Source organism: Mytilus trossulus, chromosome 3 (assembly GCF_036588685.1).
Source record: "Mytilus trossulus isolate FHL-02 chromosome 3, PNRI_Mtr1.1.1.hap1, whole genome shotgun sequence".
In the NCBI taxonomy this organism is placed as follows: Eukaryota; Metazoa; Mollusca; class Bivalvia; order Mytilida; family Mytilidae; genus Mytilus; species Mytilus trossulus.
In genome coordinates this window covers 83,220,667-83,236,409 of record NC_086375.1, presented here as the reverse complement: position 1 = coordinate 83,236,409, position 15,743 = coordinate 83,220,667, and the positions used below count along the sequence as shown (strand labels likewise).

The 15,743-nt window shown below is 32.3% G+C and overlaps 1 protein-coding gene across 1 annotated transcript; it reads right to left on the bottom strand.

Annotated features, from left to right (window-relative positions):
- Window positions 1–2,916: 2,916 nt before the first annotated feature.
- On the bottom strand, window positions 2,917–14,887 carry LOC134711087 (HHIP-like protein 2). Its single transcript, XM_063571520.1, has 9 exons — window positions 14,376–14,887; window positions 11,674–11,759; window positions 10,786–10,952; window positions 9,472–9,615; window positions 9,110–9,239; window positions 4,977–5,119; window positions 3,971–4,040; window positions 3,493–3,560; window positions 2,917–2,989 (listed from the first exon to the last, which is right to left on the bottom strand). The coding sequence occupies exons 1-9, from the start codon at window positions 14,874–14,876 to the stop codon at window positions 2,985–2,987; spliced, it is 1,314 nt and encodes a 437-aa protein (XP_063427590.1). The 5' UTR covers window positions 14,877–14,887; the 3' UTR covers window positions 2,917–2,984.
- Window positions 14,888–15,743: the final 856 nt, after the last annotated feature.

Here is a 15,743-nt window from a genome sequence, read left to right as displayed (position 1 = left end):
GTAAGAATAGTAGTTTTAGCATTACAAACTATCTGCTGAAAATTTGATTAATACATTGTACAACCCAAATTATTTGGAAAAGATCATTCAAAGTTCTTCTCTTTTGCTGTGAATGATTAACTTTTTTATTGCCTCCTCTGCGTAGAAAGTGTCAGAAAGGAGATACATAGGTATGCTAATCTGGCAACTTTGGCATAAATAAAGGCAGCATGTATATCTGGGTAACAAATTTAAACCGAAGGAAACACATCAATTATTAGAGCAACAAGAAAATCTTTGAGTGGAAAAAAAACAAACATAAAAAAACATTGAAAAAAATTATTTGATATCAACTGCCATATTTCTGACTTGTTACAGGCTGTTTTAAGACCAAAATCGTTTAATTTTGTAAAATTCTTTTTAAAGGAAGAATACCTGAATGCTGCATACCTTGTATATTGATATGATACAAATTTCAGTCTGTCAAATGTCCATTATCCTTGACCTTATTTTCAGAGTTGAGTAACTGACAATACCTGTATTGTTTATTTCTGACATCTTAATTTCACAATTTATATATAATAAATTCCATAAATAGGATACTTAAAAAGTCTATGTGTTTGTCAGACAAGGTTCACTTCAACTCAACCTATTTCATCGATCACTGATCAAGTTAAAGTTTTATGGATGGTTTTCATCAAGAATACTGTATCATAAGCAGTAAGTCAATTATGATTGGTGGTGTGGATTGATTTCAAGGTGAACATGTCTGGCTGGTATTATCTAACCGTGAACCAATATCCATGGTTTATTGGTTGATGTTAAAGTTTATAAGTTAGGTTTGTTTTTATAAGCAGTTGCTTAAATACTTTTAGTGTATATAGATTGATAAGGTGTATGTATTTATCTGAAATGGTAATTGGACCTTAAATGCATTTACTATGTAGGTCAAAAAAGCAAAGAAGTATTTCTAGTTAAATATCACTCTTAAAGAGGGACGAAAGATACCAAAGGGATAGTCAAACTCATAAATCTAAAACAAACTGACAAAACCATGGCTAAAAATGAAAAAGACAAACAGAAAAACAATAGTACTTTGACACAATAAAGAAAACTAAAGAATAAACAACACGAACCCCACCAAAAACTTGGGGTGATCTCAGGTGCTCCGGAAGGGTAAGCAGATCCTGCTTAGTTAGCCCGCTAAATTTCTGTGGCAGTTTTCATACAAAAGCCTTTTTATATTGCATGCGCATTTACCAAAGTTTACCAAACTGTCAGTATTTTAATTTACATCTATCTTCTGATTTTTTTTCGTATTCAATACACGATTTTGTATTACCTAAATCCTATATAGTTGTCAAGATCGAAACATGATTGAGCACTATATTTACACCGAGTCCCAAAAATGAAAACATGAAATGTAATTATCCAAAAAAATTCCAAAATAAAGTAAAATGTATAACAGATATCTTTCCTCAAATAAAGGATATCTGTTTTTCGTAAATATTTACAGACGATTATATCTCAGTTTTCCTTTTTAATATTGATGTTGTCTTGTACACTTTTAAGGCGTTTATATAACTTATTTACTCTGTACTTGTATCGTTACTCATAACGACCCTTAGCCCTGGTCAGAAATATCGCTGACTTGTATCTAGATGTTTTATATATACATGTATATTATTGTATATTATTGTATATACTCTAGATTCTGCTGACGAGAAAAGGTAAGATTAGGCCAAAGATGGATTTTAATTTCAGTCTAGGTGGCCGAGTGGTCTAGAGCGCTGGAAACACAGTACAGGTAGTGTTGTCGACTTTGAATAAGGTATACAGCATTCTTGGTTTTGCAAGCTACATTATAAAAATCCGAGTATGTATAAGTACCAAAACATCCTCCCTTTTGTCGTAAATTTTATGGAGATTCCCGTGTACAACCAAAATATCTTAATCTAGGAAGGGACAGTTTTATCCGTACAAATTTGATTTATTTAAGGTAAGTTCCTTTGAGTTAATTTCGGCAGTACATTTAGAAAATTCTTGATTATTTAACGCAAAAAATATCATCAAGATAACTGTAAGTTTTGTACAAATTATCAATTAAGTTTAGGCGGGTCGTTACTGAGTTTGGTCATGAACTTTGATTTATAACAGTTCAAAACAACAAGTCTGATATTAAAAGGGCACAATTAGTGCCCACTGGAATACTTACAACCTTCAAATGTGAATTTGTTGATTAACTGGTGGGTGTTGTTTGCATGTTTGATAATTAAAATCATCCAGTTTTTGTTGAGATTCAATCCATTTTATGTTAACATCATTGATCGAACAGAACCAAGACATGGAATTAGATAATATGGATGTTGAAATGATTTGTTTCTCTTATTTGTCTATAAAACATTGGCATAAGACGGTGTTGTTTTCGTCCTCATTTCTGTTATGTTCACCATTGAAGATGAAATTGCTGCATTTCAGAACCAGAGTAACCAGTTGGACTACTAGTAATTGAATAAACATTCGGTGGGGTGGTCTAAATTGTTTCATTAGTATCATGTTTCCTTGTACGAGTCTGAGGTATGTTGTTATTCAATGAGGTGACGTCCGAAAGGACAAAGATAGTTTCCGGAGGAAGAGCCTTCATTGATATAATTTTACGAAAGTAATCTTTGGTGTCTTGAATGTGTAAAGAACGATTTTCTATATGAGATCTTAAATAGAGGTCTACGAATTCCAAGATTTTCTCAGCCGGGTTGCAGTTTGTTAACCTCACAAGTCATGTATTTTGGGGAGAAAATACAATTGACCAGATTTGGGTTTCTCTGGTTTTTAATCAATTGTTAACTCCGGAAAAGAAGCTTCAACAAAAAGAAGAAAAAATAATATCGATGAATACTGCATTTGTCTATATTTATTTATTTATTTATTTATTATCTTCCAGTTATTTCGCTTCATTAGCAATTTTGTTCAACTACGGATTGTCTTCTGACTTTGGCTGTTTTGACTTATCCTACAAACAAATGAAAAAAAAGACAACTGAACAAAGTCTTAGTTGTACTGCTATGAAGAGCTATTGAAGAACTTATATTTTACACAATTTTACAGATGTCATCCACAATTACCTCCGGTGATAAGTAGGGTTCGAATCCAGTTGCTAAGTCATCAGTTTTCTATGTTTCATTTTGTATACTGTTGTTTGTGGTTTGGTAGATTTTTGTCAGTTTGTCATATCGCCGGCTTATGAGTTTGAATTTCCCCTTGGTATCTCCCCCCTTTACCCCCTTTTTTTTAACAAAAAAAACCAGGATGAAATTGACGGAGCCGATAAGATTGAATTTACCATTAATAATATGGTTAATTCTAATCGCTCATTGAATGCCGATATTTGTTCACTACTAGATGCTAGAAACACTTTTTGCTATAGGTAAAACAAGAAAATGTATCGATTTTAGTTTGAATTTGACATTCAGTTTTCTGTTCTATTCTTGTTTGAATCTAATTTAACTTAAATACCTTGTTTGAGGTATTTCATTTTTTCTTGCAGTGCTTTTGCTGCTTTGCACTTTCTGGGATCACCATTTCTATGACATAATAAAAAATAAAGTATTAACTAAAAATCCTGACTGCATGTTATGTACTGATATCAACACTGTACTAATTTTATTTCAGGCCCATTTATTAACAGCCATAACTTGTAAATGTGTTTGGATTATTTCTCAAATACTCGTGCCTGCATTAATAACTGTAAAAAGTACAGTTTTATAGCTAGCCATACCACCACTTAGACGATAGGTATATATATTATAATATTGACAACATTAGATTAGCAGTCCAAAAAGACATTATTACTCGGTTTTAGAAACTATACAATCGAAACTGTACAAACTGCGTCGGAAGTCAATTATAACTATTTTTTATTAATTCAAATTCTTTGTGTGATACCTTGACGTATTCCCCGCTTCTCCCTATATTAATCCTTATAAAAACTTACCTCACAGGATCAACAATTCTATAGAGCTTTCCTGCGTTCGTTCCACCTCGTGCCACCATGTATACTTCTCCTGAAAACATTTTGAATTTGAGCTACAGTCAAAGTATCTTAAACATTATTTTATCCCAATGAGAAATGTGCTACCCTATTTCATATAGAATCCGGAATGTTTTACTCTTCTCTATGTTAGATTATGTTGTTATGATTTTGTAATTATTATGTTTATTTATGTTGGCCTAATTTGTTTTGTCTGATAGTTTTTCACAAATAATCTTATAACTGTGCAGTTTATAAATCACTGAAACAGTCATAGATACTGATGGAATGATTGGAACTTTCAATTTGACTTACAAAACGTTTCCAGAATGATCATAAAAAAAGATGCGTTATTCAAACTTCTTACAATTTCTAGAAACTTCCAGTCTCCAGTTTTCTAGGACTTTCCTTTGTACAGTATTCTCGAGATTTCCGTGACAACTATATATATATACACACACTTAGGTTAAACTTTCAGACATAGACATCGTTAAACATTGAAATTCTTAGCAGTTGAATTGACATTTTATTTACAAACTATATCATACTAGATTGTGACCTTTTGGAAGTAATATTCTCTGTGGATTCCTAGACGATTTCATGGTAAAGGAAAAGATTTAAAAAAGGACACATTCTTCTACTATTAACACCAATATTCATATGTTTGAGTTTTGTCGTACATTTACTTCTTAAGGTTTTCCAAAGTTTTACTACATAACTGCAAAGACTACCGAAACCGTGTCATTTTTAGGTCTTATATCATATTTACATTTATTAGCAAAAGGTTTTTGCCAATCAAATATATTGCATTGTGAAGTCGAACATTGAACTATGTTTCGATTTAAGGTAAGGTTGACACATTTCATTTTCATGTTATTTTTAAAAGTTTGTTAAAACTCGTTTTGGTCAAATATGTCGAAAAGATCATGAATTAAAAGGTAATGATGAAAAGTTATATTCTAATATTTACCTGATTCGTCTAGTCCAAAAGATGTAATATAAGTTTCATGTGTATTAGTAAGAGGTGAAGAACACTGCGTTGAATTACAAAGTCGCAGTTCTCGTCCATTCCATTTATTTATCTTGGGTTTCTCAATCAGACGGAACAATTTTCTGCAAAATACTTCTGTTGCCTTTATTTACCTTCACCTGTGATTTATGATTTTAGAACACCGGTATACTTCTGTTGCCTTTATTTACTTACACCTGGGATTTATGATTTTCGAACACCGGTATGCTGTTGCCTTTATTTACCTACACCTGTGATTTATGACTTTTGAACACCGGTATACTTCTGTTGCCTTTATTTTACCATTTTACCTACACTTGGGATTTATGACTTTCGAACACCGGTATATTTCTGTTGCCTTTATTGAACGTCAGCTGTGATTTATGACTTTCGAACATCGGTATACTTGTGTTGCCTTTATTTACCTACACCTGTGATTTATGACTTTTGAACACCGGTATACATCTGTTGCCTTTATTTACCTACACCTGTAATATACTTTTATTTTGATATACATTTTTGTTAGGTAAGAATCCGGGTAAAGGTAGTGTCATTACATTTTGCATATTAAATATGTGTATGTTAGCGCCATTGATAAATCTTGTGTTAACGAAAAGCGCATTTAGCGTACATCATCTGGTATATATGATGAGTTTATCAACAGTCAGTAATAAGAAGTACTTTCTTAGCAAATTAAAAAATGTCTGGAGTCTTTTACTCCGGTTTTACCGACTACATACAAGCTTACGTGAATTCGTTATCCATACAACATAACCGAATGTGAACGTTCTAATGCACGGTGAGTTTTAATAAAAGATGATAGACAAAACTATAATCGATCAAGACATACAGACTTCGAACATATGAATATCTCAATATATAACAATAAGAATAAAAAAAGAGACCCAAATACAAATAAGGAGTGACCGCAGGTGTCTAAGAAAAACTCATTTTCTTCTCCATTTGTGTCGCCCGCGTGATGTTAATTTCATACAAAAGTGTCAATTGATTGAATGTTGGTGTTCATTAACATTTTTATCAGTATTGGATCTATAATGGTGGCAAATAATTGATTTCATCTTTTCCATTAAAATACTTATTTCAATCGCTTCCTTGGAAGCAGAAACCATCTTACTAAGGAAATCACAAGTAAATGTGATTTGTATTCCGTCCTTATGTATTTGCTACTGGCATGTATTTTTTCAATGGGAATATGACAGGAGTAATTTGAGTGAGATCCCTTTTTGGCCCCAAAATATTGCAGTTTTACAGAATTGTGAACATCTTTTAGCTTTTTATTGGAAAGCAGACTGCTTCTGCTACACAAATATGGACTGTTTTTGACAATGCAATTCATAGATATCGGATACTAACATCATTAAGTCATGCTAAATTACTGAAATCTTTACAATTTAAGCATTTTAGTTAAATTTTACACGGTTTCCGTATTAAATTAAAGTGGCCGCATTCGTGTGCATTCATAATATTGAAATGTTAGTTGTATTTGATAATAATACATAATACATATAAAGGTTGAGGATGAACACGGATGCCGCCACTTTCATATTTGACAAAAACCATCTGAAAAGTGACGTTTTTTTGGGCATATTTGATAGATATTTCAAATTTTAGCTGTAATCGGAGCATTTTTAATGACCAAATCGGTTAAAATCGCTCACGTTAACTAATTGAACCACTTGAAATAGACACTTAAGTGTTTAAAAAGTGTCCCAAATCTTTCGTTACATGAACTTGAAATTTGAGGCCAAATTCGGCCCTTATCGGACCTACCCCTTTATACATTTTGTCATTCTTCTTACTTGTAAGTCAATCTTCATTTTCCTTTTCTACATGCAGGTCATGTTATAGCCAACACTAAATATGTATCTTGAATTTCCTCTCATATTGTCATGTTTTTTTACAGCTTACTATACATGTATACGAGGTGCATCAAAAGTGTACTCATTTCGCTTTAGATGAACCTAGAAAGCTTTTTATCAGTCCAGGAAGTTTTCCAGTTGATACCGATGTACGGTAGAATTTAAAACATATACTAGTACTATAAGAAAGATGACGAGTTATAGATTAACTGTTGATAATTTCAGCTTTTAGGTATCCAGAGGGGACTTTCCAAAACGAATACTGTTATTACATGACCATTAGATGAATTAAACATACAATATATTTAAAAAGATGAAAAACAATAAAGACAGTCAACAGTACACAAAACAATGCACAGATAACTAGACTGAGATTGAGCAAAATACACCCAGCAGTAAACCATCGATGAGTCCTTCAATAGTAAACAGTTCTTAATCACAAATGACGTACAACGTGTCACTCATTACCAGTAATCCAGGGTGTCCATGGAAAAACCAGGCAGTGGATGGCACATGACATATTTTTTTTTTTTTCAAAATTTTTTCAACTATTTCATATCACAAATTCATTCTTTCTCAAAGTTAGATTGTTATAGGTTTCATAACGAGTGAGAATTAAGATATCGCTTGATATCAACTCGAGTTATTTAATTTCAATATAATAATAAACGAGCCTGTGGCGAGTTTGTTATTACTATTTAAATTAAATAAAGAGAGTTGATATCAAACGATATCTAATTCTCCCGAGTTGTGAAACCTATTTCTCTTATGGTAAACATGCTTTTTGTGCTTAATAAAAAAAATCCGCGAAACGTCGACCCAGTCGCTTGAACATAACTGCATTGTGACGTCATATGTCCTGTTCGTCGTCAATCTTCAACATAAGACTTTTTTAAACATTTTGTACGCTTCAGAATGTAATAATATTTGAATAAGAATATATAATAAGGTGAAAAGTGTGCGTATTTTCTATATTATTGAAGAAATCGCTTATCTCCGTTGCAATGGAGGAAATGTACATCATTGTGACCTTTAACTGTCAACAATGACCTAAAGAATAGCCAATGAAAATGCCGCAATATCGTTTCAGGAGGTTTCGTTGGCCAATCAAATTAACGCATTTTTCGTATCACTTTTTCGTATCACACTCCGGACAGTGTGATACGAGAATTATCTTTTCATGCGAGAAATAGATAACAGGCCCCAACCATAAGAGAATGTTTTTTATTAACTGCAACAAATAAAGAGAAAAAATACATAGAAAGCACTGAAAATTCATTGAAAAGGGGAGATAACTCTTTATTTTGTACAAAATTTTGTTGCCTTATTAGTGAACTTTAAAATCACTTTCTGAGCCATCCGCTTTTGATTAAAAATATTCTTGACATATGTATATATATATATATCCATTGTATGATACAATCATTGCATTGGAACGAAAAATTCAGTGGAAAAAAAATTATGTTATGCCACCTATATCATAGGATTTGACTGATATTTACTTGAACAGCCTCTTTATATGTCACATCGGTTATGTAGAGGTCAAGACAAGTGAAACATACCCATAGTCATATGTGACACAAATATTCCATTACGGTCAACCAAATCATGAAGGTCGTAAAAGTTTCGAAAGTATAAATATCTAGCAAGAAAATAGCGATAAGACACGCAAGTCCGCAACTATCGAATCAACCTAAATATTATGTTAGACCCATGTCTCCAGGGGCGGATAAAGCCATTTTAAAAAGGAGGTTCCCAACCCAGGACAAGAGGGGTCCAACTATATGTTCCCATTCAAATGCATTGATCGGCCAAAAAAAAGGGGTGTTCCAACCTCCCAGAAACCCCTTGGATCCGCCAATGGTCTCTAATTAAGAACATATCTAATTTAGAACACACCAAACACACAAAGAAGTATTTAATGATATAAATTGTGTACCCTTTTACAAAATCGCCAAAACTCAACTTATAGCTGTATATCGACATCTCGAATCTACAATATTTTTAGAATACATTTATGTAATTTTCAAAAATTGCCAAAATTTTTTTTTTTAGTTCTCGAATTTAAAGAAAATCAATATGAAACTTCAAATTAATTTCATAATTATTTGTTGTAGATACTTTTTTTGTGTGCATATGTACAATACATAAAATGAAAGAAATGAACAAATAAAATGTAAAGATATTCCAATTGTATTTATAAACCAGACTCACCCACTCATATAGTCACCGAATATGTAAAACCGGCGTAGTCTAGAGTTTAGACAGCCGCTGTAAAACTGTCCGCCGATAACTGAACTTCCGATGTCGTGTGGGTAGGCAAATACAGGTTTAACTTCCGGTCCTAAATCAGAAACATATACTGTTTTGACATATTCAATGGTTAAGAATAGATAAATTACAATCAGATAATATACGATTATGTGTCTTACAAAAACAAAGCACGAAATCTAAAAGAGATATGTATTCCTCTGAACTTGTTTCTACTACAGAATCATTGTGTTGGTGAAACTTAAAGACATGTACCTTCTACATGACTTTTATCTTTATAGTCAAAACAAGGCTGAAGAACTCACCTGTTTTCCCGCACGTCTTATTTTCAAAACATTCAAATCCTTCCCGATCATTCCATCCATAGTTAGCTCCCTTTTGAATTAAATCAACTTCTTCGAATCTGTTTTGACCAACATCACCACACATTATTCTTCCATTCTTTTTACCTTAATCATAGAAAAGGAAATCATATTTGCGAAATGGTCATAATTTTTTTAAATTTTATTTTGCATATGTAGATATAGGAAGTTGTGGTATGAGTGCCAATGCGACAACTCTCCATCCAAATAATAATTTATAGAAGTAAACTATTATAGGTCAAGGTACGGCCTCCAACAAAGAGCCTTGGCTCACACCGAAGCAATTTTTCTGCACCTTACTGGTCGGTGTAGTTTTCATTGCAAATATAGTAAAAGTAAATAGTTTGACATATGTAAATAGTTTATTTGGTCGGGTTGTTGTCTCTTTGACACATTCCCCATTTCCATTCTCAATTTTATCAAAAGTACCAGGATTATAATTTTATACGCCAGACGCGCGTTTCGTCTACATAAGACTCATCAGTGACGCTCAGATTAAAATAGTTGAAAAAGTCAAATAAATACAAAGTTGAAGAGCATTGAGGACCCAAAATTCCAAAAAGTTGTGCCAAATACGGCTAAGGTAATCTACTCCTGGGATAAGAAAATCCTTAGTTTTTCGAAAAATTCAAAGTTTTTTAAACAGACAATTTATAAAAATGACCATATAAATGATATTCATGTCAACACCGTAGTGCTGACTACTGGGCTGGTGATACCCTCGGGGACGAAACGTCCACCAGCAGTGGCATCGACCCAGTGGTGTAAATAATTATCAAAAGTACCAGGATTATAATTTTATACGCCAGACTCGCGTTTCGTCTACATAAGACTCATCAGTGACGCTCAGATCAAAATAGTTAAAAAAGCCAAATAAATCCAAAGTTGAAGAGCATTAAGGACCCAAAATTCCAAAAAAATGTGCCAAATACGGCTAAGGTAATCTAGTCTTGGGATAAGAAAATCCTTAGTTTTTCGAAAAATTCAAAGTTTTGTAAACAGACAATTTATAATAATGACCATACAATTGATATTGATGTCAACACCGAAGCATTTACGAGTTCAAATATCTTTATTTTATGGGTGAGGATGCAAACAAAAAAAACATTTATCAAACTTTTTTCCCCTTCAAAATCAACATATAGAATACTGAAATTTTACTTTTTTTGAAAATTAAGCATATACCCCAATCTATATTTTTCATTAATAAACCTTTGTTGAACAAAAACAAATGAAATACAAAAGAGAAAGATTCACCTGATTCCTTTCCGCATCTCCAGATATTTCTGACACCGTAAGCATATATTTCTGGCCTGTAAGTCTGTCGCTTCTGTATAAAGGGGTTATCTGGCGGTATGGCATAACCCCGTCTATTGCCCATTTTATTTATGTCTATTCTCAGAACCTTTCCTAGCAAGGACATTCTGTAATGTTTTTTTAAAATGTTCTAAGGTAATGACACTTCATAATGAAAGAAAAACAAGATTGAAAAGAAAGAAATATCAGTGGACCCCTAAAAATCACTTTTTACTGATTATCACTTATACATGATTTACAAGCATTTAAGGCATGAGGTATTAAATCATATGTCAAACTATGCAGATTATATTTATCAAACCGAAAAATACAGTAAAAAAAATGTATTGAATTGTCGCATAACCTCTTTCGTGCAGTCACTTATAACTTACAGGTTGGGACTACAACTATATATGTCTTACCTACGTATGAACCCAAAGCAACGAAACCCATGCTTTCCTACGGTCACCAGTAAATTTATTCTGAAAGTTATTGTATACTCAACAATGATTGAGAGTTTCATTAAAAAAAATTATTGCGTCGGGACATCTTTTGTTAGGATCCGTGTAAATTCAAAATAAAGGGCAAGATAATCAACAACTCCATCACTTTACGCTCCCTTACGTCAATGTGGTTAGAAAGAAGGAGACTAAGTGTATGTATTACATGCATTTAGTATGTCCTGTGCATCTGTCTGTTTAAAAGGCTTTTTATAAAATTAGTATGTTTATTTGATCAAGTCGAATGACAAATTGGCGTATTACCGTGTTTATAAACAAAAATATAGCTGTTATACTTGTTAAAAAATATGTCTTTTATTCACGTCTTTTATTGTACAATCTTACTTACTTGTTTTGAGCAAATCCTCTTGGATCTCCCGCGGAACCTCCATCACCAACAAATATATAAAGAAAACCGTCGTCTCCAAATATAATCTAAATAAATATATAAAGAAAACCATAGTCCCTTAATATAGTGTTACTAAATATATAAAGAAAACCATAGTCCCTTAATATAATCTAAATAAATACATAAAGAAAACCATAGTCCCTTAATATAATCTAAATAAATATATAAAGAAAACCGTCGTCTCCAAATATAATCTAAATAAATAAATAATGGTTTAGCGTCTTCTCCAAATATAATCTGAATAAAATTAATTAAAAGAATCGACATTATCTTGTGAAAGACAACTGAAAGAGTTTACTTATCATTTGGACAATTTCCCTATGATTCAGCACTTAATAATAAATAGCACAACAGACTGCAAACAGAATATACTAAACACCTATTTAGAAGGACACAACAAAAATATAGGCATATTATACTAGTAATTCAAATTCTAGAAAAAAGTCGATAGTTGAAGTCACATGAATTCAAAAATTGTAAGACCAAGTATGCTTACAAGCAAAGCATGTTAACTGTCATGGTTTTCACACATGAATTCATATGTCATATTTTTGTAAAAAAAAGATATTATTTTAATAATTTTTCATGTTTCTCTATTTATATTTTTTTAATCGAAATCTTGTCTGTTCTGTCAAGTTCTGTTTGAAATATCCCCTTATTTGAGACTTTTGAATTTTGTCTTTTGTGGTCGCCATTTTCGACTCTATACATATTCATCTACTAGCATAAGATTATATCTTTGCTGCAATTAATATATGGCATTATTCTGTATTGAATAAGATACTTATTGGAATTGTTACGAATTAAGCTGTAAATATTCTCCTTGTCAACATTTATCAAATGTTTCAACATGTTATTTGTAATCCTGTTGGTACCAATTAAAGCGATTCATTTATCGTTTTCGCCCGGATCTCATTAAAGTTATTTGAATTTGTATGATTTAAACTTTTTTTTCAGTTGCTTCATTATGATAAAAGCAGAATTATATTTAAAGATTATCTTTTAGTTGGATTTTTTGTTTCCTGATGCATCGTCATTAACCGCAATAGCAACAATTATATTGTCAACAGGTGAACTTGAATCTGCAAGCATGCTACTGTTAACTCTTAATTTAAGATTTTGTGTTTCCTATATGTTTTTTTTATGAAAGTGAGTTGTTTACAATATGCATAATTCTGTTTATCTTTAAGGAGTACCGGTGTCATATGTTGTCACGGATTTGTTCAACTTATTAATGTAGCAATCCCATTTTTCTAATGTAAGACACAATCAAATACGACTTACCATATGCATTTCGTTCTTAAATCTATTTTTTAACAAAATTTACGAAATAATACAGAAACAGTAATTATTCAGTCATGGTGATAACATATTTAGTCTGTTTAACATAAAATCCAGTCGAAATGCCATTCAAGGATTGTATGATATCTCATTAATCCAACATAACCCGTAAGGTAAAACGTCGTTGAAGTCTTGCCCAACCATACCTCAATTTAAGCTAAACCAGAGAGACAAATCATGTTTAAGGAATGTTTCACATCAATCTATAATACAATTGAGAGTAAAATTGTGGTTGAAGGATTGTCTAACATTTTCTCAAACTAACATATGCTCGAGAGTTAACGTTGTTGACGGATTGCCTAACCTTTTCCCAATCTATCATATACCCGAGAGTTAAAACTACGTTGATTTTGGTGGGGTTCGTGTTGTTTATTCTTTAGTTTTCTATGTTGTATCATATGTACTATTGTTTGTCTGTTTGTCTTTTTTATTTGTAGCCATGGCGTTGTCAGTTTGTTTTAGATTTATGAGTTTGACTGTCCCTTTGGTATATTTCGTCCCTCTTTTGAAGGATTGCAAGACCTTTTGCAATCTAACATGTACATGAGAGTCAAAACGTTGTTGTAGTATTGCCTTAGCTTTTCTCAATCTAACATATACCCGAGAGTTGAGACGTCGCTGTCTAGCCTTTTCGCAATCTTACATATAACTGAGAGTTAATTTCGTTGATGGATTGCCCAATCTTATCTCAATCTAACATATAACTGAGAGTCGTCGTTGATGGATTGCCTAATATTTTCTTAACCAAACATTTTCCATAGAGATGAAACTTTGTTGAAGGATTGTATATCTTTTTATCAATCTAAAGTATACACGAGAGATAAAACGTCGTTGAAGGATTGCATAACCTTTTCTCAATCTGACATATCACGAGAGATAACATACCTTAAAAAGATTGCCTAAACTTTTCTCAATCCAACATATGCCTGCGAGGTTGAACTTTAATATAGGATTGTATAACATCTATTCAATCTAATATGTACCTAACAGTTTAAAAAAACGTCGTTGAAGTTTTGTTTAACCTTTTCATAATCTAATATATACCCGAGAGTTAATACGTCGTTGACGGATTGTTTCGCCTTTTCTGAATCAAACGTGGTCAAAGGATTTCATAACCTTTTGTTTGTCTAACTTTTGCCGAGTTCAAAACGCCAAAACGTCATTTAAGGATTGCAATACTTCTCTTCAATTCAATATACCCCGATATACCCGATAGCCAAAATGTCATTAAAGGATTGTAATTATTATCTTCAGTTTGTCATATACCCGAGAGTCAAAACGTCATTGAAAGATTTCCTTACCTCTCCTCCATTATGGTTACTGAATGGTTGTTGTATTTCCATGATTAATTTTTCTGATGACTTATCAGCAATGCCCGGATTTTGCCGCGATACACTGAATTCACACAAACGAGTAACGTGGTCATCTGATGAGTTCTTTGGTTTTGCTCTACTGGAATAGTATACAAAAAATCTACCATTTTTCTTGAAATTAGGATGAAAGGCTAATCCAAGTAAACCTCTTTCACCTCCAGTCTTAACGTTCTCTGTTATATTTAAGAATGGTGTTTTAGACTTAACTCCGTTATTATTGAAAACATGAACTACACCTTTTTGTTCACCAATGAATAACCGTTCTGATCCATCACCTGCATTTTGAATGATGAGGGGGTCATCGAGGATAGAAGACAGTTCCTCCATACAAACACATACCCACGTCTTCTTTAATTGTGCGGCTATGGCGTTGAGTTTGATAAGAAATATAATCAAGACAACACACTTCGTGATAAACAGTTTCAACATGATCACAGATTATTTTCATTTAACTAACAACAACAAAAAATCAACGCATAGAAGTTTAGTACAACAGCTTGAAGCAAAATATTTTTTCACATTTAAGGATTTGCATCTTACATATGAAATAACACTTTATATTAATAGTTCTTCATTCAGAACATAACACAACATTTGCATTAAGTAGTATATTTAACAAGATACTAATCCGTAAAGTTATGTTAACATGAAGAAATTTACACGTTGAAATGCTGCACTAAATGTCTGTGTAATTCAGGGTTATAAAATAAGTTTTTAAAATTGACATCATGTATATAACATAACACTTAATGTTACGTTCTAATACACCACTTTGCATTCAACTAGTAATAGTAAAGACAGTGAAAGTTAAAAATCTAAACAGTGATTTCATTTCTTCAATGTGCACGTGTATTTTTTATTTCAGGAACCTTTTAAACGATTGTCGGTCTTTTAATATCTTTATTCCGAAACATAAGTTAATGCATAAATTGGTTCTTCATACACGGGGTTATATGTCAGAGCACGCATGGACTATTGATTTGATGTCAATTGTGTTTTACTATTTCATATCTGCCAGTTGCATTCCAATTGACGGTTAGTAGATTATGTCTGTACCAAGTAAAAAAATGACAATTGTTATCCATTCGTTTGATGTGTTTGAACTTTTGATTTTGCTAGCTTTTGATTAGGGACCTTCCGTTTTGAATTTTTCTCAGATATCAGTAATTTTCAAAACCTTTTTTCTATGAGAGTCAAGGAAAGTGAGGATTAGTAAAGACATGTCCTGATAAAGCAAGCATCACTACGTCTACAAAAAGGACGTTTTCTTGATTGGCAGTGGTATGATACACCTTA